This window comes from Chelonoidis abingdonii, chromosome 1, assembly GCF_003597395.2.
Source record: "Chelonoidis abingdonii isolate Lonesome George chromosome 1, CheloAbing_2.0, whole genome shotgun sequence".
NCBI classification, from domain to species: Eukaryota; Metazoa; Chordata; order Testudines; family Testudinidae; genus Chelonoidis; species Chelonoidis abingdonii.
In genome coordinates, this window is record NC_133769.1 from 56,455,149 (window position 1) to 56,481,090 (window position 25,942).

At 43.3% G+C, this 25,942-nt stretch overlaps 1 protein-coding gene across 23 annotated transcripts in view; it reads left to right on the plus strand.

The window, feature by feature from the left end:
• Positions 1-25,942, plus strand: part of NRCAM (neuronal cell adhesion molecule) — a 132,891-nt gene that overhangs the window by 27,522 nt on the left and 79,427 nt on the right. For all 23 annotated transcript variants that reach the window (XM_075065683.1, XM_075065697.1, XM_075065710.1 and 20 more), the window contains 2 exons: positions 12,779-12,963; positions 15,590-15,721. In XM_075065683.1, the coding sequence (XP_074921784.1) occupies positions 12,779-12,963; positions 15,590-15,721 (317 nt within the window). The remainder of the gene's footprint in view (positions 1-12,778; positions 12,964-15,589; positions 15,722-25,942) is intronic.

The following is a 25,942-nucleotide window of genomic DNA, read 5'->3' on the forward strand; positions in this document are numbered from 1 at the left end:
ATTAAAATTGTTTATGGGATTGAGGAAAGGGAATTTAGAAACTTATCTTTTCCTTTCTTTTGTGACTGTAAATCCATTGGTACATCTCAGTTGTTATCAGCAGCTTCTGCTTTGATGGCCATGAGGGGTGCCTCCTCCATAGCCCCAGAACGCTTGACCCTGAGGAGGAAGAGAAAGAAAACATGTTCAGAGAGATCCTACAAACCAATGCTGCATAAGACTATGAACAAAGGGATTGAAGGGCCCGTCTGACAGCATGGAGAAGGAAGGAGGACAGGGGAAAGCCCCAAGAATCCCAGCAGGACAAGGAAAGGGAAATGTACCAGGACATACTGTCCAATAAGTACAATTGTATGAGGAGGTTGATTGTGATGATGGGAGGCAGAGTTCTACAGTCCTGGGGTTCATTTCAGTTTATCTCTTAAGTTCCTAAAGCTCATGCTTCAGGGTTCTGACAGCCACTAGCAGGGGTCTGGAAGATCTCCCTGTCCAACACATTCAAGGAGGATTTTTTTAATCTTCTTCCTCTAAAGCATTAGGGATGGCCATGGCTGGAGATGGGGCACTGAGTAGGGTAGGTCAGGGATCTGAAGTGGCATATTGCATTCTCTCTCAGGTGCTTCGCTGGCTGATTCTTGCTCACATGCTCAGGGTCTGACTGCCATATGTGGTATAGAGAATGAATTTTCCCTCAGGTCAGTTTAACAGTGACCTTGTGGGGTTTTCATCGGCCTCTGCAGCGTGTGGGTCACTTGCCAGGATTGTCTGGGTATATTTCATTTAACCATTTCCTAGCCATTGTGGGGCTCAATCAGGAGCTCTTTAATGACCTGAAAATTAAAAGGGAATCTTGCAAAAAATGGAAACATGGATGAATAAGGAGGAGTATAAAATCAGAAAAGCTAAGGCACAAAATGAGTTACATCCAGCAAGGGACATAAAAGGCAGTAAGAAGAGGTTTTTTAAATATATTAGAAACAAGAAAAAGATGAAGGAAAGTGTAGATCCTCTACTTAGCAGAGGAGGAGAGCTAATAACTGATAACATCAGGGGCTGTGGTGTTTAATGCCTATTTTACTTCAGTCTTCACTAAAAGGATTAATGTTGACCAGATACTCAACACAATTGATATTAACAAGAAGAGAGAAGGAACGCAACCCAAAATAGAGAAAAGAACAGGTTAAAGAATATTTAGATAAGTTAGGTGGTTTCAAGTCAACAGGCCTGATGAAATTCATCCTAGGGGATTTAAGGAATTAGCTGGAGCAACCTCAGAGCTATTAACTGTTATCTTCAAGACCTCTTGGAGGACAGGTCAGGTCCCACAGGCCTGGAGAAGGGCAAACATAATACTTCTCTTTAAAAAAGGGGAACAAAGAGGACCCTGGGAACTGTGGACCAGTCAGCCTAACTTCAATCACTGGAAAGATACTGGAACAAATTATTAAACAATCAATTTGTAAGCACCTACAAATAGGAATAGCTAGTATGGATTGGTCAGGAAAAAATGAATGCCAAACCAACCTAATTTCCTGCTTTGAGAGGGTTACTGGCCTTTTGGATAGAAGAAAAGCAGTAAGTATATCTTGATTAAAATAAGGCTTTTGACACAATCCCAGATTATATTATCATAAGCAAACCAGGGAAATGTTGTCTAGTTGAAATAACTATAAGGCAAATGCACAACTGGTTGAAAATCTGTATTCAAAAAGTAGTTATCAATGGTTCAAAGTGAAATTGGCAGAGAATAATTTAGTAGGATCTCACAGAATTTAGTCCTGGGTCCACTACTGTTTTTAATTAATGCCTTGGATAATGGAGTGGAAAGTATGCTTATAAAATTTGCAGATGACACCAAGATGAGTGGGTTTGCAAGCACTGTGGAGGACAGGGTTAACATTCAAAACAACTTTGACAAATGGGAGAATTGGTCTGAAATCAACAAGATGAAATTGAACAAAGATAAGTGCAAAGTACTTTGCTTACAAGGGAAAAATCAAATGTACAACTACAAAATGGGGACTAACTGGCTTAGGTGGTAGTATTCCAGAAAAGGATTGGATCACAAATTGAATATGAGTCAACTGTGTGATGCAGTTGCAAAAAAGACTAATATCATTCTGGGGTATATCAACAGGAGTGTGTGAAATGGACGTAATTGTCCTGCTCTACTCATCACTGGTGAGGCCTCAGCTGGAATACTGTGTTCAAGATGTGAACAAACTGGAAAGATTCCAGAGAAGAGCAACCAAAATGATTAAAGATTTAGAAAACTAGACCTCTGAGGAAAGGTTAACAAAACTGGGCATGTTTAGTCTTGAGAAAAGAACACTGAAGGGGACCTAATAACAATCTTCAAATACATTAAGGGCTGTTATAAAGAGGACTTTGATGAATTGTTCTCCTTGTCCACTGAAGTTAGGACAAGAAGTAATGGCCTTAATCTACAGCAAGGGAGATTTAAGTTAGATACTAGGAAAAGCTCTCTAACTCTAAGGATAGTTAAGCTCTAGAATAGGCTTCCAAGGATGGTTGTAGAATTCCTGTCATTGGAGGTTTTTAAGAACAAGTTGGACAAACTCCTCTCAGGGATGTTCTTGGTTTACTTGAGCCTTCCTTAGTGCAAGGAGCTGCACTAGATGACCTCTCAAGGTCCCTTCTAGCCCTACGTTTCTATGATGGGTCTTCTCAGGCAGCAAACCCAAATGCTGCAGACCCTGGCTGACCTACAGGTCCAAAAATCCAAGATTTCCCACCCTGGGTAGTCCTTGGAGAACTCTATAGTCACTGCTCCCTGCACCCCCAACATGGCATCATGGGCCGCATTTCTACCCCTACCACTCCAAGCTGGGGAACAGCAAGAAAAATCACAGCGTCACGTACATTGACCTGTGAGAACCACGGTTAGTGTTGTGTAGCCACAACGGACAGGATGTGTGCACTCAAATGGACAGAAATGTTACCTCCCTTTCCAATGTTAAAGCTCCACCCCTTTAATTTATGTTAAACATTTGTGTTACATTGTCTGGCTTTTTTTCACCCCACATTGTTTTTCTGCACTGTTTTTTCCATTCAGTAAAGTTCTATTTTTGGATAATAAAATTATCTTTATTAGTTCACAACACATATTGCAGAATTCATACACAAAGTAAGCAGTACTTATAGATTTAAAGCTTGTACCATATAATTCATAGCTTCAGGAAAACATCCTGTTGTACTTATAAATGTACAGCCAGCGCTACACAGTTCTTAGCAGCACCCAAAGCTCTTGGACCAGAGAACACTTCAGCACAGAACACTACTATGCCTGACTATTAAAGTGCTCTTTCAAATTCTTCCCTGACTATAGAGCTCCACACTGGGCTCAGGTAAAGCCCTTGTGTCTGGCTGTTCAAACTCAGCAGATAGCCACTCACCCTCCATCTTCTACCCTGGAAGCAGCTTTTCCTCTTTGCCTCACAGATATTATGCAGGACCCATTGGGATGTTTTCCTCACCGAGACCCAATCCTGTGAGTAAACACCACCAGGGTCCCTTCAGTCTACCAAAAGCACATTCAGTTGTCATTCTGCACCTGCTGAGCCAGCAGTTGAATCCTTGGTGCCGTCAAGGTAGCCAGTGTGCAGCTTCGTGAGCTAGGAGAGCAAGGAGTAGGCTGGGCCCCCCAGAATCACTGTGGGCATTTCACCAATGATAATCTTCCGGTCAAGAAAAAAAAGAGTTCCTGTGTGCAGCTCTCTGAACAGTCCTGTATTTTTAAAGATGCAAGCATCATGCACCTTCTCTGACTAGCCCACATTGATATCAGTGAAGCTTCCCTGATGAGCCACCAGTGCTTGCATAACCATAGAAAAGTAGCCCTTTCTGTTGGACTCTGTGGCAAGGTGGGCTGATACCAAAATAGGGGCATGCATGCTGTCTATTTCCCCATTGCAGTCAGGAACCTCATTGCTGTCGTAGTGGGAACTTGACCCCTGTCTCCCAGAGATGCCTGAGCAAGTCATTTCTGTCCCACAACATGATACAAACATTTCCTAAAAGGTATTGTGCTGGATAGCAGCATGTGGCACACAGGGATACCTACTCATGAAGCACCACACTTTGCATTGACACAAGCATTCCTGGTGAGTATGTGCAATAACTGACATAAGCCACCAAGTATGCACTCGCCCAAATGATTTACAAACTTCAGCAGCTGTATGCAAAGTAACTTGTATTGACCCAAGTTTGTAGTGTAGATATGGCCTTGGTGGGGCACAGGAATGGCTTACTGTGTCTCCTTTGCTCTGCCCATTTCCTCTAAACCAGCTTTCGAGGAGTGGATGATATCAAAACTAATACTGTGGCTCTGTACTACTCGAAGATCCTCCCTCTATTGATGAAATCCTTTGGTGAGCCAGATCTGTCTGGTAGGGTTGCCACGGGCACAAAATGTCTGGAATACAGCCAAGTGTTGGAGCTCTGGTCCTTATCCAGAGTAATGCCGGTTGATCTGATCAGCTCTCACAAACTAAGCAAGAATGATCTGGCCTAGTCAGTGCTCAGATGGGCAACTTACAAGAAATAAGTATCACTCTTCCTTCTGAGTCAGTTGTGACTCAGTGCCCTTTAATGGTGTTAGGTGATATAGTTGTGCTACAATTGCAGTCTTTAGGATGAGACTTAAAACTGAAGCCCTCCTCAGTTAAAATTATGTGACACTTTTTACAGAAGATAAGAGTCTTAATATTTCTTTTTGGCCAGGCCAAATTTAGGGTTAGATAACTTCATTTGGCCTACCTAAATTATTCCTGCACTTTCAGTAAGATACAATATTCCTGATAAAACTTGTGCAGATATTTGCAGTGTGCTGTTAGGCCTACTACTAACAACTCCCGTTGAAGTCAATAGTGGTTTTGCCAAACAGTTCCTGTGGGTTTGGGGCCTTAAACAGCTGTCACAAACCACTCCAGAGGTGCCTTAATTCCAGTATCAGTGAAGTGATTCCTGGGTGTAGACTGTAGTTGAATTTTTTTCCTCAGAAAAATACAGTTTTGTCAAAATAGACATTTTTTACAGGAATATATAAATTCTGATGAAAAATTTCTATCTTCCCATAGGAAATGTCAAAATGAACATATTTTGTTTTGAATTGACATTTATGAAATTAATTTTTTTGTTTTAACTCAAAATGGCATTTCATTTTTGCTATTTGGCTTAAAAACATAGAAAATTAAATTTTTATCAAAATGAAATGAAAATTTTCAAAGATTTTCATTTTGGAAATTTCTTATGTGAAAATTTTCAGGTTTCTGACCTGCTATAGTATAATTTATAAAGTACAACAAATATTATGGGTTTGCTTAATATAAGGAGACCAAGTGGTAAGTGTGAAAAATCATGATGGGGGGGTTGGGAGTAATAGGCTTCTGTATAAGAAAAAGCCCTGAGTATCAGGACTGCCCCTATAAAATCGGGACATATCGTCACCCTAGCTTAAGAAGTCAGATGCTGCATATATGTGATATTATTATTGGAAGCTACCTTCTTTTTTGAGTAGTGTCTCTACGGGTGCTCCACTGTAGGTGTGCATGTGTCCCAGCACTACCGATCGGAGACCTTTGGTAGCAGTGTCTGTTAGGCCCGCATATGTCCTGTGTCCTGTCTCTCCTCTTGCCCCACCATGAGGCTACCTCCCTCCTCCCCCAGTTCCTTCTCAACTGTCCCTGGCAAGAGATGGTGCCATTTGCAGCCCATTTGCTATTGTTAATTTCTTTAGCATTCCTAGTAGTTAGTCTTCTTAGTCTTAGCTTTAATCTTTCTTTTCATTTTCTATACCCCAGCCAAAAAAGGAGACTTTATTTTCCCCTTTTTTCATTGGGGACCCTTTTCCCCAATGGTATATGCCTGATTCACCAGGCTTCAAGAAGTGCCCTCCTGCAAAGAGGCCATCCCAGTGGCAGGCAAGCACTCTCACGTCATGCCATGCCTTAGGGAAGGCCACATCCCACAGAAATGTGGTCTCTGCAGCAACTTAGACCCAAGTCTCAAAACGACAGAGAGTTGAGATAGAAAATCATCTTCATGAAGGCAGCCTTCCAGTCCTTGGAGCTGTGCCAAGAGTCACCTGGCAGACGTGCCCACCACACAACCCTCAGCATCAAATTACTGTGGATTCAAGTGTTCAGCCGTGGACCTCTCTCGTAAGTCATCATAAAAGAGAGCGGTGAGTCCCCAGAGTGAGCCCCAAGCTATATGCAAAAGATCTCCGACATGTATGGCATCATTGACACCGAGACAATTCCAGCCCAACATCCATGGCTCATGAAGATCTGGAGCAGCAGATATCGTTGACTTTACTAAGGACCTGATGGGCACAGGCACTGAGTCAACAGCAATGACCAACAAAGATAGAAGTGAACTACACTCCAGCAAAAAGATGCTACCAGTATGCAGTGTACCTCCAGCACCATCATCAGTGCCCCATCTGTCACTGGAACAGTCGATACAGGCAAGATCCCCAATGTCCTCTGTACTACCAGTAGTACCAGGTCGGTCAGCACCACCAATATTTAGGCACTCAAGAGACCTCCAGGTATCTGACACATCAGACTCTTCTCTTCTCGGCACTGGGACTTCAGACTGAGTCTCCTATTAAGGCGGGAATATTCTCCGATACCTTGCCATGTACCCCTACTTTCAAGTGAGGAGTCAGACAGTGAGCCAGAGGAGATCGTTTCCCACTACTCCTCCTATGCTCGCTATGAGCCCACTACGAAGAGGCTCCTTAAGTATAGCCTTGTTATGGCCAGCCATGGGCATCCCCACCAGGCTCTATTCCACCACCCCAGTGGCCATATTAGGCTGCATATCGAGCACCCCGCCTCATTCATGAGCCCCTAAAACATTCCCCTGCGTCTATGGCATCTAGAACCTCAGAACTTCCAGAGGAGATTGCTGAGGAGCAGGAGGGTGGAATTGAGAAAGAGTTGACTCCGAGGACCAACATATCCTGCTCCTACCCAGAAGAGGCATCATGCCCCTGCCACTGTCCTTAGCTAATGATTTTCAGTTTTTCCAGGACTTGGCAAAAAGGGTTGCAGATACACTGTAGTTACCCTTGGAGGAAGTCAAGGACACCCACCACAAATTCCTTGACATGTTACGCTCTTCCTTGCCCTCTAAAATAGCCCTCCCCACCAACTAAGCTCTCCTGGACCCCACAAAAACCATATGGCAGACCCCAGCATTGGTGAAGCCTACTTGTAAAACAGGCTGATAAAAAAAATATTACGTGCCAGCTAGGGAGACGGAATTTCATGTCTCTCACTCTTGCCCCCAACTCCGTAGTCGTGGACGTGGTAAACTCTTGGGGCTCCCATCATCAAATGAGATCCACCCCCTATAATAGGGATTGGAAGAGCTTGTATCACTTCAGGAGGAAGGCCTATTCCTCGATCATGCTACAGTTTCAAATAGCTAATTATCACACCTTAATGGTGACATTCGACTACATCAACTGTTCAAAATGTAAGAACTTTATTGATTCACTTCCAGAGCCACAGTATGACTAGTTCAAAGCTATCATCCAGGAAGGACAACTGGTAACCAAAGCAATACTACAGTCTGCCTTCAGTGTAGGCGACATTGTGACCCGGTCCATCTCCACAATGGTGGTTATGCAATGTTCATCGCGGTTACACCTTTCTGGCTTCCCTAAAGAGGTTCAATCGACTGTTGAAGACCTTCCCTTTGAAAGCACCAAGCTCTTTGCAGAGAAAATGGATGCCTCCCTCCAGACCTTCAAAGATTCCAGGGCCACTCTATGTTCATTAGGGATCTACACACCTGAACTAAAGAGAAAAATCAGTCTGCAGCTCCAACACAGATCACGCACCACTCAATAGCCAACCCAGCACTTTTTTGAACCTGAGAGGAAGAAATCTAGGTTCCCCAAGTGTAAACCATGAGGCCCACAGTCTTCCGCTTTACCACTTATCCGCCTCCAAACACCAAATTTGACATGTGGATCGAGATGCCAGCGGTCCATTCCCCTTAACCACTACAGCTGAGCAACCTATCCTACCCATTTGGTTACCACCTTGCCATGTTCCTAGCAACAATCATTCCAGCATTGGAATGGGGAGACTGGTTTTTGGCCATCAACCTTCAGGATGCCTATTTTCATATCTCAATCCTACTATCCCGTAGACAGTTCCTCCAATTTACCCTAGGACAAGACCACTACCAGTACAGAGTACTTCCTTTCGGGCTTTTGTGAGCCTCAAGAATCTTTTCCAAGGTTCTCTCAATAGCAGCCGCTCACCTGTGCTCCCAGGGGATCATGATCTACCCCTGCCTGGACATTTACCTCCTCAGAGTCTGTTTCTTTGCAAAGGCTCACTAAGTTACTGAAACATCAGTAGACTTGTTTATGGCACTGGGCCTACAGATCAATACCCAGAAATCAACCTTCACTCCAACACAGCATCTGGAATTCATTGGGGCTGATTTTGACTCGCTACAGACCAGAGCGCTCCTACCTCAACACAGGTTCCACTCTTTGGTCACATTCAAAGACCGTACATAAGAGTCCCCAAATATCAGCCAGACATTGCCTCCAACTTTTGGGGCATATGGCGGCAGGCACAATGGTACTACTACATACCAGGCTTCACATGCAATGGCTCCAGATGTGTTTCAGCTTGTGCAGACCAAACAGAGACAGACTAGACAAACCTCTGTCACTGGCCACCAAAATCAAGATATCCGTGGTTTGGTGGAGATGTTTTCAAAAAACATTTCCAGTAAATGTTTGCAAAGCAATCGTTTTTGCACAAATTTCTCCATTGTTGTTTCTCACCACTGACACATCGCCTATAGGATGGGGCATGCACTTAAATGGCCTTACAACATAAGATAAGTGGTCATCCACAGAGCTACCCCTACACGTCAACCTTCTGAAGGTCCTAACAGAGCAACATAGCATGCATGTATTACATAAATCAACAAGGAGCCCAGTTGCCCTCCCTCTGCGCAGCAATGATAAGGCTATGGAACTGTGCATCTCCGACAACATTACATTATCGGCAGCTTATCTTCCGGGCACACGAAACTTGATAGCAGACAGCCTAAGTTGCAAGTTCCCTCACAACCACAATGAGAAATAACCCAACAATACTTCCCAATCTATTCAACTGTTGAGGGACGCCTACCAGAGACATTTTCGCTACTCACCTGAACAAGAAATGTCCATGTTACTACTCCAGGGAGTGTTGTCTTATCTCTGCTCTGGGCGATGTTCTCCTTCATGGGACAGGGGCCTTCTTTATGTCTTTCCTCCATTCCCCCTTGTAGCAGACTGACAACTCACCACAGCAGCACCTCCTGCTGGTCGTCCAGGGAATTAGCTCGCCAGCCTCTGGAGCACCCTCTGCAGGCCAGTGTCTTGCTTTGCTGCTGGCCCTGGTGCCCCTTCTCTCGGGGTTCTGCCCCCTGCAGTACCCCGCAGTCTCGCTGGGTCTCCCCTCCCCAGGGAACCGCCACCCCCCATCCCCACCTCACCTCAGTCTTTGGCTACTGCCAGTCATCATCTAGCCCCCGCTCACTGGGGCGGACTGCAGTATAATTGCCACTCATCATTGGCAAGGAAGGTTTGGACTTGCTGCCTCTCCCTACCCTTAGGCTGCCCTCTGCAACCCCAGTACCTTTCTTGGCCTTTTAACAAGGTCTGCAGCCTGGGGGGTTGCCAGGTCAGAGCTCCCCAGATCCTCTGGCCTTTCCCCAGCCCTGCTCTAGTCCCTGCTCAGCTCCTAGCAGCCAGGCCCATTCTTCTCAATATCTAGAGAGAGACTCTGTCTTGGCGTCTGACCCCAGCCCTCTTATAAGGGCGAGCTGGGCCCTGATTAAGCTGGACACAGTTGTGGTCAGCTATCCACTCAGCTTCCCCAGCCATTCTTAATTCCTCTTACTCAGCTGCAGCCCTCTCCAGGACTGCTTTCACCCTTCCAGGATTGGAGTGGGGTGATTACCCCACTACACCCCTACTGTTGAAAGTTCTGTTAAAAAGGTAAGGAGCATGTCATATTGATTGCTCCCACTTGACCAAGACAGACTTGTACCCTTATGTAATGGGGTCAGGACTCACCACCATGGCGCCTCCTGCTGGTTGTTCTGGGAATTAACTCCTTCCAATCTTGGAGCGTCTCCTGCTGGTTGGTGTCTCGCCCGTTGTCTGCTCTGATGTGTTATCTCCACCACCAGGACACGTGTCGCAATCTGGACCGTTGTGTTCTCTTCAGGACACGGCCCTCCAGCAGTGCCCACCACTCCATTCTCCCCCCTTCCGGGGGCATATTAGCAGTCCTAGACTGCACCTGTCTTCATGGTCACCTGCAACCCCAAAGTCTAGTCCCTTATCTCAGCGACAAGGTGCAGTCCATGGAGTGTTAAAGGGGAGGAGGGGACACGGGCCTGCCCATTACTCTGGGCCCGAGCCCAGGGACCCTTGAGCGGCAGTTGCTTGCTGCCTTCCTCTACTGCCCATCACTGCCTGCTTTCCCTGGGCCACTTCCCTGTAACCCTAGCACCCACTCAGCCCTTGTTTCAAGACCTGCAGTCTGGTAGGGTGAGCCAGAGCTCCCACTGCCCTGGTACCCTGCCCAGCAGTGCTCTGTAGTGCTCAGCAAGATGCCACTCCTTCTATGAGGAGCCAGTTCTCCTCCTTTGCTGGTCAGGGATAGACTGATCTCCCTCTGTGCTGCAGTCTTTGTATAGGCCCTGATTGACTGCACATCTGCGCAGTGTCTCTGGCCTACTTTAACCCGTTTTCTCCTGGAGTGCGGCGGCCTCCCCACTACACCTTACCTGTCACAACTCAGAACATGCCCAACAATCTCTGTCCGATACACTCTATACCTCCTCTCACAGAATGAAGGACGCACTCTACATCCTAACCTGGAAATTCTTTGCCTCAAAGCTTGCTTGCTTCATAGTTCCAACACATAGACTCCTCCTACTCGATGGAGATGCAATACACACTATATTTACTTGCAGAATTGGTCCAGGTTTTGGATTTGGTGCAATTCCTAACAAATCTCCCCAACATCCCTGACCTTTCCAAACATCTTACATTATGTACTGACTCTCAGAGAAAAAAAAAAAACGGTAAATATCTCTGTTTGCTCAGGGTCCATCTAGTGGCTATAGCAGTCTTTCACCAACAAGTAGAAGGGTACTCAGTGCTATCACACCAACCACTAAACAGTTCCTCAGGGACATAGTTAATCTTTTTCCACAACCCCGACATTCTGCACCTACATAGTACCTAAAACTTGTATTGAAAGGCCTGACTAGACTTCCCTTCGAACTCAGGACCACCTGTTTGCTTACATGCCTGTCATGATGACCTTCCTGATAGCAATCACCTTGGCTAGGAGAATAAGAGAAATAGCGGCTCAGATGGACATTCCCCCTACACGATATTCTTTCAGGATGAGGTAACACTCAGGCCACACCCAAAATTCATCCTTAAGGTAACTTCCCCATTCCATGTGAACCAAATGATTCACCTCCCGACTTTTTACTCTAAGCCTCACTGTGACAACAGGAAGTCTATACTTCACACACTAGATGTCAGGAGGGACCTTGCCTTTTACCTGGATAGAACAAAGCCTTTCCTGAAGTCCCCGAAGCTGTTCCTCTCTATTGCAGAAATCTTCTAGGGCTCAGCAATATTAGCCTAGAGACTCTCTAAGTCAGTCTCAGGCTGCATTAGAGAAAGTTATCAGATTTGCAACATGACATCTCCAGATATTATTTGCGCGTTCGCCACGAGGTCGATGTCTTCATTCGTCACCTTCTTCAAGAATGTCCCTATCTCAGAGATCTGTAGAGCAGCGGTGTGGGCATCAGTTTATCTTCACAGAACACTATGCAATCACTGGAGATTCTGTCCTCCAATGCCATCTTTGGCTCCACAGTACTGTCATCTGTAACTGAACCGACTCCGAAGCCCCAGCGCTCCAGCAGGGATACTGCTCAGGTGTCACCTACAGTGGAGTACCCATAGTGACACCACTCAAAGAAGAAGAACAACAAGAAGAATTTATTCACCTTGTGCAGTAATGATGGTTCTTCAAGATGTGTGTCCCTATGGGTGCTCCACAACCCATCCTCCTCCCCTCTACTTTGGAGTTCTTGTCAATGACTCTGCAGTAGAGAAGGAACTGAGGTGGGTTGGCCCGTGTGCACTTGTTAGCCACAAGACAGGGCATGAGGGGAGACTGTGCATGTGCGGACCTAATGGACACTGCTGCCAAAGTTCTCTGATCTGCAGTGCAGGGACGCAAGCACACCTACTGTGGAGCACCCGTAGGGACACACATCTTGAAGAACCATTGTTACAAGGTGAGTAGATTCTTCTTCTAAAGTAACATAAACATCAAATTGCCACCACAGATAAATAATCATAGCTTAGATAAAGAACATTCATGTTATGTATTTGAATCTTTTATTAGAGACATTAAGGATTGTAAATTGCAATTGATTCAACAAAAATGTATTCTGTATTTATTAAATCAAGGAAGTTTGTTGATGTTAATGACTCTGCGATTTACTGGAAATGACAGAGTAATATTGGAACATTTTCCACATTTGTTGGTTATCTCCAAAAACGCAGGCCAAAGTTCTCAGTACAATAATTATCTTTACAATACAAACATGAAAAATTAATGGATTGAACTCATAACCTTGCTTTTTCCCCAGCTCTCTAATCTCATCTGTGCTTTTCTTTCTCTAGACCCACCCCAGTTATCCGCTGGATTAAAGAAGGTGGAGAACTGCCCATCAACAGAACATTTTTTGAAAATTTTAAAAAAACTCTCAAAATCATAGAGGTTTCTGAAGCTGATTCTGGAAAATACAAATGTGTAGCAAGAAATCCATTAGGTTCCACTCACCATACCATTACAGTAACTGTCAAAGGTAATGCTAAAATAACCCCAAATTTTACAATGTCAGCATCCCAATGCAAAGTTATATAGTAATGTATTTTATCAGGAAAATATATTACAGTAAATATCTACAAGGATGAATAAGTGTAAAAGAAACTGAGTAAAATAGTCATTAAATCGACTGAGGTTTCCCACAAGACTTTACCATGTCTAGTCTTTAATTTTTATGATGGCCTTATGTTAGTATGTGGTGATGGTTTTTTGCCAAACAGCTCTGTGGTGCTAAATTGAAGCTATCCCTTGGAACAGTGGTTCTCAAACTTTTGTACTGGTGACTCCTTTCAAATAGCAAGCCTCTCAGTGTGACCCCCCTTTATAAATTAAAAACACTTCTTTATATATTTAACACCCCATTATAAATGCTGGATGCAAAGCAGGGTTTGGGGTGGAGGCTGACAGCTTGTGACCCCCCTATGTAATAACCTTGCAACCCCCTGAGGGTTGTGACCCCCAGTTTGAGAACTTCTGCCTTAGAAAGAATTCCATTAATACAATACTAACTGGTACCTGTGGTAAATTTAGTCTAGGCTTTCTTTCAGTGTCATAAGAGACTGCTCCCCCACCTCCTGTACTGCTCGTTTCCCTTCTCCTAGGGCTTGGCTACACTGGAGAGTTGCAGCGCTGGTGATGGGGTTACAGCGCTGCAACTTACTCTGTGTCCACACTTGCAAGGCACAGCCAGCACTGCAACTCCCTGGCTGCAGTGCTGGCTGTACACCTGGTCTGCTTGGAGTGTAACGATTGCAGCGCTGGTGATGCAGCGCTGCTCATCAAGTGTGGCCACCAAAAGCGCTTTTATTGGCCTCCAGGGTATTAAGAGGTATCTCAGAATTCCTGTCCACAACAAACCGGAAGAATGGCTGAACTCCGAGCTCCCCGGAGCTACTTATCTAAAAAACAAACACAGCTGCTCTTTGCTCCAGCTAGCGAGCGGAGGCAGGGGAATTGCTTTGGAATGTTCACAGCTGTTTGCTTGAGGAGAGAGGGGAGGGGGAAGTCCGTGTTGAGCAGCTGCTTATGTGGTCTGAAGGCTATTTAGGAGTGCATAATTTGCATTTAGTGAATAAGAGAGGGGTGGGGGAAGGGTCAAAACTTTTAAAATGATTGAAGGTAGCTGTTGTGTATCTTCCAGTCCTTAGAACTTGCAAGGCAGGGAGCTGAGAACAGCGGCAGCTCCAAAAATCCACTCTCTCTGTCTCCCCAACGCTCCCTGTCACACTCCACCCCACCCCCCTTTTTTGAAAAGCATGTTGCAGTCACTTGAACGCTGGGATAGCTGCCCCCAATGCACCACTCCCAACAGCGCTTGCAAATGCTGCAAATGTGGCCACACTGCAGCGCTGGTAGCTGTCAGTGTGGCCACACTGCAGCGCTTTCCCTACACAGCTGTACGAAGACAGCTGTAACCCCCAGCGCTGTACAGCTGTAAGTGTAGCCATACCCTTACTCCTCGTCCTTTCTCTCTTTTCCTTCTCTTCATCCTCCTCTGCGTCTCAACCCCATTCTCCTCTTTTCCCTTTTCTCCCCTTCCCCTCTTTGCTCTTTCTTTTTTCATATCCTCTTCTTCTGGTTCTACGGAACTAATTTTTACTAAGTTTTGTCTGTCCAGTTGTATTATAACCCTGGGATTAAAGACACTTCAAATATGTTAGTGTTTGAAGTGTGCCTGAGGGCTTTTGTTTGAATTAGCTAATGAGAATTGATTATTCCCCACATGGCAAATAAGTCACTTCTTTTAAGTAAGCTGCTAGTGTTTGTGCACAACTCTTGACACCATTTTACACTGATGTTGACTTTGTTTTGTTCATGATGGTTCTGTGGATATCATCCACTTCCTTTTTAAAAATAAAAAGATAAATTCTCCATGCACCTGTGTCCACTAATACAAATGCATTATTTATTTATTTTTATACAAAATGTGACAAATATGCGGTTTGCATAGACTTACTGCAAAGGATCTGCTGATAGGCATATGGAAGTTATTTTTCTTATAAGGAAATTATCTCTTGTCCATTTTGTCTCTCTCTTTCTCTGTGTTTCTCAGCCAACCAGGATTAAATTTTGAACCTGTTAAAATCATTGAGAGTTTTTGTGTTGATTCAGTGGAGCCAGGTTTTCACCCTAAATCAGTTTCTCCTCCCCCACCCGCCTGAGTCACTTGCACTTTTCTCTTCCCCTATTTATCAGTCCCTCTCTTCTTCTTCTATGGGTGGCCTGAGGATCAGGGATGCCTCAAAACTTATTAGAAAGGCTACTGTACTAATCCTTTTACAGAAGCCAAAGTCCGTTATCTTTTGCTGTCTTTAGAAATACAGATTAGGATTAAAGCCATTGATGTGTATTAATCAAATTTACTTACATTCAGTTAAGAATCACATTTTGTTTACTTGAAATTTTTGATGTAGACAGCTATTCATTCTTTATGATTTATTGTCCATCTATTTAACAGCCTAATAGCTTGTATCACTAGTAACCTGAGCTAATCAAAACTTGATTTTACCAGTAAGTTATTCAGATATAAAAATCAGCATTTTTGCCAGTTATAGCTACTGTTCTGTATGACCTTCTGATTGTTGATTTTTCTTTCCTGACCAAAGCTGCTCCATACTGGATCACAGCACCTAGAAACCTTGTGTTGTCTCCTGGAGAGGATGGAACCCTGATCTGCAGAGCTAATGGCAACCCCAAACCTAATATTAGCTGGCTAACAAATGGTGTGCCCATAGCAAGTAAGATTTTTAATCATCTTAATGGAGGATGAATAAAAACACAAACCAATAAAGATTGGTTCACATATGAATAATTATTCCATATTTAAGGATGTTTTACCTGATGTTGAATAATAAATGCGTATGATGTGAAAGAAAAATGCTACTGTGCATGGAGATGAAACAGCAGAAATTACCTCCAATGTGCGCCAGTGTGCGGAAACTTCCAAATATTACTGTTTTGAAGTGGACAGCTCATTATCCTATTCTACTGTCTGCTAGTGTAAAACTCATGGAGATGAGGTCTTAGTAACAAGGCTGTGATGTGCTCCACTGACAGGAGATATCAGAGGGCTAGAACTGCTAATCGTATTGCCATTGCAATATGTATTATTAGATCTCTTAAGATTCATGTCTATTCAGTTGCATCCCCACTGGAAAGTTGGTTCTGTGTAAGAACTGAAAAGGGGGTAGGAGGTCAAAAATAAACCTCTTTGGTTGTATTAAGCACCTCTGTAGGGGTTAGAATTTGGAATATTTTCTAGCCTTCCAGCTCTCAGCAATCAAAGGCTGTAGTAAGGCTGCCTGAATGAATCAGCAGCTGTCTGGAAATCAGCTTGTGGCATGTAGGTGTCAGAGGAAATGAACCCCTAAGGCAATGAAACAACTGATTCTGTGAATTTGGATAAGAAAAGCAGCTGTGAATTGATGCCACCGTCACTCATTTGTTAGCAGTGTTACGACTGGCAGCACAATATGAGGGATGCAAGACAACTACTATCTATAGCACATCTGTACTTGAGGAAAACTTACACACCGATATTGCAATATGCTGTCAAGTCTTCTTATATTCAGCATATATTATATCATATAATCACTGCTGTTCCTTCATCCTTATCCCTCATCTTTCCCAATGTAACACTTAAGACAAAGCCAGACAACCTGACCAGCTGCTTTGTCAGAAATGATGATAGTGTTCTAAAATTCTGCCATTTTGTGCTGGCACTTTAAAGATTTGAAAGTGTAGTATGAAAGGGAAATTGCCGAATAAGTTAAAAAAAAGTAAGAAGTGGTTCAAGTAAAAATCAGTGAAAGAGACAGCAGGACTTCCAGGAGTCAGCGTCCATCCCAGAAAGTTGCAAAAGAGAGAAGTAAAACCTCTTGGAAAATGAAGACAGACGGTGGGAAACAGCTAATAGTGTGACTAAAAAGGAGAATATCAGGAGAAGTTGAGGAATAATGCTGTAAGCTAGACATCTGCAGGGGAGAAGGTAGAAGCACTCACCAGGGAAGGTGAGTGATAAATATGATTTGATTAAGATTGTAACATAGGTTTTAAAATGCTGGGTCATGATGGCTAACTCAGTCACATAACCTTGAGGTTAAACAGTAAATCTCAAAGCATTCTTAAGTGTACTGGATACACTCAAATAGGTCAATAGCTAATAAAATAACAAATAAATTTTATACCAATTTCATAATTTTCTTTCTTTACTTTCTCCTACTGTTTCATTTCCTTTCCTGCCCTATTTTTATGTAGATTTTTTTGTTCTGTTAGCCCTTACAGTTCATCTAGCCCCTCCTACTGCAGACTCCACTCTCACCCAGTTGTTCAACTCTCCCTTCTATCCTTGATTATTCCAGCCTTCCTCCTCTGGTAATCAGAATCTATCTCCCACCTCTATTGCATACTGATGAGTCACTGATATCTTTGGAAGTTCCAGATCTCTCTCTCTCCTTAGCAGGGTTCTGTCCCCCCTCCACCATCCTTCTTCCCTTTGCAGCTGCAAATATTTAGCTGGGAGTTTAGCTGATTACTGCAGTGCAAAGTGTAACTAAATGACAGGGCATCTGAGGGAGTGCAGAAGATAAATGGAGGCAAGTGACAGAGTGCTATACTTACGAATTCTGCAGCTTCTAAAAAGAAAATGTTCCAGTTTAAAATAGCTGAAGCCAGTCTGTGGGATTTGCAAATGCAGCATGCCCTCTTTTTCACTTGGCATAGTAAATACTCATGTGGGCGGGGCCCCACTTGCTTCCAGTTAAATTTTTAATGTATCATTGTAAAAATATTAAACTAAAGCAGGTTGTTAGGCTGGAGGGCAGTGCTGGGAGAGCTACCCCAGTGGCACCATTTCAAAGCAAAACTGCTATATTTGAATTTCAAAGACCTTCTGTCACCATAGATCCCATGATGCACCTCCTGTGCCCAGTCATCTGTTTGCAGTAGTTTAGTTTTCTATTGGAAAACGCAACTGGGAGATGCTTAATGCTTCCTGCTTTGTTTTCCTATTATCGTCAGACAAGGGATGGGGCAGTATTGAAGAGAGAGCCTCTCACCAGTGCTTCAGTTAAAGGAAAGGTCCTAACATCAAAGAGTGAGATGGGGGAGAGGGAGAGGGAGAAAGTTGAAAGGCAACATCATGCAAAAAAGGGGGAAAATATTGGGCACTTAAAAAAATTAATCAAAAAAGAGTCTGTTACCTGATGTAAACATCTTTTTTAAAAGAAATAAATTTTAGTTCATTTTTAGTTAATGATCACATTTTTAAGAAGAAAACAATTGTATAATTACAGTAATTTGCTGGAATGGTAAGGGCCTAATCTTGCAATGCTTATTCACATGAGTAATCTTTATATGAGTGGTCCAGCTGAGGTCAAATACGATAACTCGCATGAGTAAGGGCGTCCAGTTCAGACCCTGATTCTGCTTTGCCTTCTGCTTCAATTAACACTTGAGTTCTCCACTATACTTCTGCACAGTCTTTACTGTTTTATGGTTTAAATGTTCAACCTGTGTTTACAAAAGGGAAATCATGCATAAAGTGCCTCAACTTTTAAGGAAGTAACTATCCAAATTAATTGGAAAGGGAATCACTGACATAATTGGACTTCAGAAAGGTACTTGCAATACTGCACAAAAGACTAATTTATTGGTTCAGTGGTTTATAGTACAGGCTGAGCTTTTAAATATTAAACACACTTCAAAATTAGAGGACATAGTGTACTGAAAGAAACTGATTATCTTCACTTGATATGTTCTTTACATGCTTATATCATTTTTTTCACATTAAAATGATATTTTTATTCAGTCTCTCTTTGTAATCACATAATACGTTGAATTGAAGACAGAAAAGGATAACCGTTTGATCTCTGTTCATGAGAATGTTTCATAATCCTTGGTTAGGAAAATTCTTAGTTATTATTTTCCCTGAACTTTTACACACACACATGTACTCTGCTGGTCCCAGCCACATGAGTGTGGGATGGAGGCTACTGGGCTCTGATATTCTGGATTAGACCAGTCCCATAGGAGAATGAGATGGGCTGTCAGTGTCAGCACACACTCCCCACTCCAGCCATCATTCCTGCTGGAGTTGTGCAGATGGGCCAGGATCTGGCCTAATGAATATAAAATGGATGAAATACATTGAAGCTGGTTTTATTTACTGCATACAGTGTACCCAGTGGACAGTGGTTGCTGGTGCCCAAAATATGTCGTGGGGCTGCAGGTAACAATCTGCCACCCTGTAGCCTCCACTTCCTGCCATCCCCTGTAGGTTGATACTATTTTCATAGTGAGAACCTGGGGTACCAGTTAGGGAGGTCTCATGGAACTGTTTTTCAGGCGAATAAGGAAGGGTTGGTGGGGGAAGAAAGAAGAAGATAAAAGGGCACTCTCATCCGTCTTCTGTCCTCTCTCTCTTGTAGAATGAAAAATTGTGCTGGCTTACAGTAAAGGGCAAGATGAGAGAAAACAGTATTTATTCTTCTTAACATTGTGTGCCCTTGTTGTTCTCTCCCAGTCCCAACTTCTGCCCCTCCAATCTAGCTCATACCAAATCACCTCTCAGCTACTGTCTTCACCACCTTGCACATCAACTACCAGTTCAACCACACCCTCATTCACCAAGTAACTTCTTTTCTCCCTTCTCTCAACCCTGCAAACCTGGCCCTTCCACTGCCCAGCTCAGAACTTCTCCAATTCCTCCCTCTAACTCCCTTCAGCACTTACCCTACTCCTCCAAAGCACAAAATCCAACTACAGGCCAAGAGCTTTTCTGTCCTCATTTCCCCACAGAACATATGCAATTAAAACAACACCTTGAGTAAACCCGCCAAAAATACTCTCATCCCATAATATAGTCTAAATACATAATGTGACATTTAGCCACTTTGATCAAAGGTCTGAGAAAGTAGATTTACACAAAGCCCCAAGGAGCTACAGATTTTGGTTACAATGGACAATGGAGAACATTCGGGGCTCTCAACCATCAGCCCCTAGACATTTAAATCTAGGCACCATTACTCAGAATCATCAGTCTTAAACCTCAGGCTACCATGTAGGAGAGAGGCAGCCTTTCAAGTTTCCAGGCCCAAACTATGTAGAGTGAATTATACATTGTCACAGGGTTCACTCCTGGCAGGTGGCACCTCCCCTTGGTGGCTTTGGAGATTAGATCCTTCCAGGTGCTGCACCTGGGATAGTTTGCCTTGGAGGACTTTGATACCCCAGAAGGGGTGGACCAGAGTGACCTGGCCGGAGGGCAAGTCGCGAAGAGGACACTGCAGCTCCTGGAGTGAGATTGTCCACTCTCACCCTGCAGCCTATGTGTGAAGAGACCTCCTCCGGCTGTCTCCTCTGGCTCTTCTTGCTCAAGCTCCCTCACCATGAGGAGCAATCCGCATTTCTCCTTGATGATGTCCTGATACTCACTTCACTGCAATTCTAAATCCTCTACAGCTTCTTGTAAGGTACGCTTGACTGCTCCTAATTTCTCCTGCAGCATCTTTACTTGCTCTGCAGAATCCCCCAGCTCCCTTTCTCTCAGGGTCTAAGTTCCCATAATAGCCTCCTATACTTCTGTGTTCATTCCTATGTCTGTTTGGGACGTCTCCATCCCAATCATTTTACCTTCTGACCCCTTTTTTCCTATCTCACTGGCGTCCATGCTATCCCCTTTGCTACTCCATCCTTTCTTAACAGGGCAGTGCCTTCTTATATGGCTGATCTTGTGGAACCCAATCCAAATCCTTTTCCTTGCCTCATCAGCCAGCCATACTTTGTCTTTATTTTGTCTAGTCCCCTCTCCTGGGCTTGCCTTCACCTTACAGCTCATATATGAGTATGTCCTCCTTAGGTGCCCCTGCTGACCACAGGCAAAACATGCCCCTCCCTTTCCTGTTCTTCACACAGGTTGGACTCTTTGGGACTTCCTTTCTCATACTGGTAGGTGCACAGTTTTTTCAGGTGTCCCCTTCACGTGCAGGCATAACCACTCCTTTGGCCAGACCTCTGCCCTCCTGACCCTGGTACCTAGGGTGACCAGACAGCAAGTGTGAAAAATTGGGACAGGGGGTGGGGGGTAATAGAATCCTATATAAGAAAAAGACCCAAAAATTGGGGCTATCCCTATAAAATCGGGACATCTGGTCACCCTACTGGTACCTCTTTTCCACACTCTGCAGCATCTTATAATTTCTTCCTGCATGAGCTTAAATAAATTCAGTGCTGTTCAGCCAGCTGTGTCAAATAGTTTTGCAGGTAACAATGTGCCTCCCACTGTCTCTGCTCATTCTCCAGCAGCTGCCTCAGCAAGATCTGGATCCATTCTGGCTGTTTCTCAGTCCTCATCTGCAGGGGCAAAGACTCTGGAGTCCAGGCTGGGAGAGTACAAGTGCCTTCATCAAAAACGGCTTCCACATTCTGTCACTCCTTTTTCTCTTTCCTTTTTTTCTGTTATTGCCTCCCATACTCCCCTTGTATCAGGGGTAACCGGCTTATACCATTCTTCATGGTCCACCACAATCTCTTACACAATCTCTTTTATAAAGGGTAATTGCCTGTCTGCATTCCCCACCAAACTGTGGAGGGGCCACTCATTGCAGGTGACACCTCCTCCTGGCAGCTCTGGGGATTAGCTCCTTCCAGGTGCTGCACCCTCCTCTGTTAGGCTCTTCACCCATCATTATCTCCCATCCTGTGGCCTCTCTCACTCCAGGGGTTGCAGCTTCCTCTTAGTGACTCAGCCCTCTGGCCAAATCACTGAGGTCCTCCCCTTTTGGGGCATCAAAGTCTTCCAAGGCAAACTGTCCCAGGCAGTCCACTCTTGGCTGTCTGGTTCACGCCACTTCCCCAGTGGCTGGTAGGGGAACCTGGTTCTTCGCTCTACTCCAGGTTCCAGCTCAGGGGCCCTTTCATCAGCAGCCAGGGTCTGCCCTATTCCATACCCTTGTTGCATTTCCCCTGAGCCTTTCCTGTCTTTCTGTCTCTCCCACCTCTCTGGTTTACCAGCCCAAACTCCTTCCAATCAGGGAGCAACTGTAGGCTTCCTATCTCTATAGCCCCAAACACACCTCTTTTCTCCCAGAAGGTGACTGCAGACAATCTCCCTGCCATCCCTTTGTGCTCTCAGTTCCTCGGCTTTATACAGGCCCTTCTTCTTCCTGTCCAGCTGAACATCATGTCTAATTAATCCCATCTCCCTGGCTTCTCCAGGTGCAGCCTAGGCAGCTAATTGGCCTACGTGGCCACTTTGACCCTTTCAGGCCTGAAATGGGTGGATACCCCATCATATACCTGTGTCATGTCTTGAATTGCAAGTACAGTCTTTACGTAATATAAATGTAATATTCATTGCAGCCACAACCTATATGCAGGAGAACAGCCACATCCAGCACTAGCTGTAGCTTTTGGGTGGTCTTCAAAGTTAGTTTCAGGTAGAGCATGTGAGAAACCTGGAGGTCTCAAAGATATGGATTACTCTGGATATGATGCCATCTTGATTCAGCCAGTTACCAGCAGAATTTACTTAAATCTAATAAGCGCTAGGACATTCTTCTCTTACGCTGTACTTTATTTGGTATTTACTGTCTTGTCCCCATTCTGTCCTTGCAAATATATAGCTAATAAAATGCATAGTGTCACCACAATTATGCAAATAATTAACTATGATGCTATTTGACTGTTCTGGTTTCAACCTCCTTCAGCAATACCGGATCATACATTTATAACTTTAACTAGGGAAATGACTGATAAGTAATGGATATGATTGCAACTTTTACATATTGGTTATGAATGTGATCCTCTGGAAGAAGAGGCATGTACGATAAAATAAATAACATTACTTTTAGCATTAATGGCTATAAGACAGATGATATTTTGATTGTTCTAAAACTTGCAAAGCCTATATGAGGACCAACAGCATTTTGTATGAAGGCTAGACAGGGGCCAAGTATTTCAATTCATGTCAATAAGAAAGACTGCTTATCATTATTATATTATCTCAGCAGAAACAACAACAGGATCTACTGTGTCTTTAGAATATGCTCATGTGTGTGTTATCTCTGGTTGGTCTTCAGCACCATCTGCTAGGGATCACGTTTATAAGACCTGTGATTGATATGCGCCATAGTGTTTACATTCACTGCAAAATGTGCATAAGCTATGAGAAATATTTTTGACAATCTGGGCTCTACAGTTATGATGAAATATGTTCAGTGTCAACATTCATATCAAGTATTTGTTTCTTTGAATGATTAATTTTCTACCCTGATTCAAAATTATACCATAACAGCTTTTTAAAAAAGATGAATAAGTGATTGTGAATTATCACAGTTTAACGACATTTTCTTCTGTTATGCTGTTAGTATCATGCATCGAGTATAAGTATACCATTATGAGTTGCAACCCTATCTTACTGGACTTTATTTGAGGGTTGAAAAAATAAAAATTTGTTTCTGAAAGGTTTATCAGAAATCATACCTGGTCACTTTAAAAGCATGTCAGAAATGGTTGCTCTTGATTCATAAATGTACCATGTTAAAGAAGATTTTGGCATCTAAAGGCACTTAAAGTAATTAATTTTGCTATTCTGTCCCAAAGAGAAATTCTTCTCCACTTTTACTGCGTATTGTTTATGACGTCTTATTGATCAAAGTAAATTACGCTCCAAGATGAGCAGAAAGACAAGGTGTACATATTGTCATTGATATGTGAAAAAGCAGTCAGGTTACTGTGTTCCTTTTCCTTCTATTACATTGGGTTAGCCTTTAGCTCAAGGGAGTCTCCAACAGAGCATCTGAGCATGTCATCAACATATTTGTTATCACCTTCACTATCAAATAGAAACACAGTTAGCAGCCTACCCTACAAAATATGGTTGTGTTCCAAGTAGCATATTTCTGACTATAATTTGTGTAGTATCCTGGGCCTGCATTGCACTTTACAGGCAAATAAAAGACAAGTACCCTGCTGTGGGACTAACAGTTTAAATAAACATTTCTGAGAATACTTAATACCAGCTGTTCTGAGACATTACTATTTGGCTTCTTCATTTCAGACATGGAAATCACAGAATCATAGAATATCAGGGTTGGAAGGGACCTCAGAAGGTCATCTAGTCCAACCCCCTGCTCAAAGCAGGACCAACCCCCAGCTAAATCATCCCAGCTAGGGCTTTGTCAAGCCTGACCTTAAAAACCTCTAAGGAAGGAGATTCCACCACCTCTCTAGGTAACCCATTCCATATGAGGAAGTCATTCAGTGATTCTGGGAACACTCAGTGGCTTGACCATTATCATATTATTATTAGTAATAATAATAATAATTAATAAATCATAAATTCATAGAAACCAGAGATGGAAAAATACATTTTAGGCCATCCAGCCCATCTCCATTCTTGGGGTTATTCTCTAATGAACATCTATTACATGTTTGACTAGTCGAATGTTAAATATGCCAGGCAATGTAACTTCCTCCCTTTCCTTGGCAAGACTGTTCAACAGCACTTTAGGCCCTGATCCAAAGCCCATTGAAATCAATGGACAGACTTCAATTGACTTCAGTAGGCTTTAATTCGGGCCCTAATATTTTATTGTCAGAGATTTTTTTTTTGGTAATCAGGGTAAAATTTTCTTATTTTCTTCTTTTGACTGCTGGTTATCTACTTTTATATGCACTGAACATGCAGTGTACTCAACTAACTGTTGCTCTGAAAATCATAAATCTGAACTTCCTGAATTTTGTACATATAAAATCTAAACAGTAAATACACTTCATCAGAAAAAATTAAACATTTCAATGAGAAATGGCAAAAACAATTCTGTGGAATTTTTTTTCCATTTTTCATCCAACTCTAACCATAATGTTGCTTTTAATCAGTTGTATCTATAATGTTGCATTTACCTTTTTAAAAGAAAATAGAATGGCGCTACTAGGGCCAATGAAATAACCATATTGTTGTAAGAAATTCCCAGTGCTATTTAGGAGATGGGGGATATCATGCAAAACTGGAACTGGATGTGCAGTCTAATAATGATGATAGATTCCGATCAACATAGGGGAGACTTATGGTGTGGAATGACTAGCTAAGATGAAGAGAGTGTCTGACATAATATATAGCTTTCTTTGTATTTGAACGTGTTGTATTTATTTGCATATTTGGAGAAGCACATAGAAAGCAGGTTCAACATACAGAAAGCAAATATGCACCTAAGGATACTGCAAATATTGGGAGTGGGAAAGCATTCAGGTCTCAGTCCTGCAAATACGTAATGTCACAGATAATGTTCAGTAATGTTGTGGGAGCAAAATGTGGGCTTGTCAGGGACAGATATTTACAACTTTGTCTAGAGCGGCAGAATTCCCTGAGCAAGTCCTGATCATTCCTTTAGCAGGAAGTTGCACACTATGTTTAAATAATACACAGTTTCCTGCTGCTTTTACTATCAGTGTTTCTAACTCAGATTTTGTCTAACATGCCAATAATCCATGTTCTGTTTATGAACAAAAGTCATGATTCTGCTTGAGGTCAGGGGTCTGTCCACATGGATCAGATTGCAGGATTGGGGTTTAAGTCCATAGATTCAGCTGAAGTTCTAAAAAGTAGCCAGCTTTTAGATAAGAATGCAAAAAACAGTCAGATTTGACTGTTCTTTCCACACACTGACATCTCAAACACATCAGAATGGAATTTTAACAACTCCCACCCCACCACATCCTCCTCACACAAGTTAACTTTTGAACAAAGGGTATGGCTACACTGGCACTTTACAGCGCTGCAACTTTCACGCTCAGGGGTGTGAAAAAACACCCCCCTGAGCGCTGCAAGATACAGCGCTGTAAAGCCTCAGTGTAATTAGTGCCGCGCTCCCAGCGCTGCACGCTACACCCGTAGAGGATATGGTTTATGTGCAGCGCTGAGAGAGCTCTCTCCCAGTGCTGCCACTCTGACCACACTC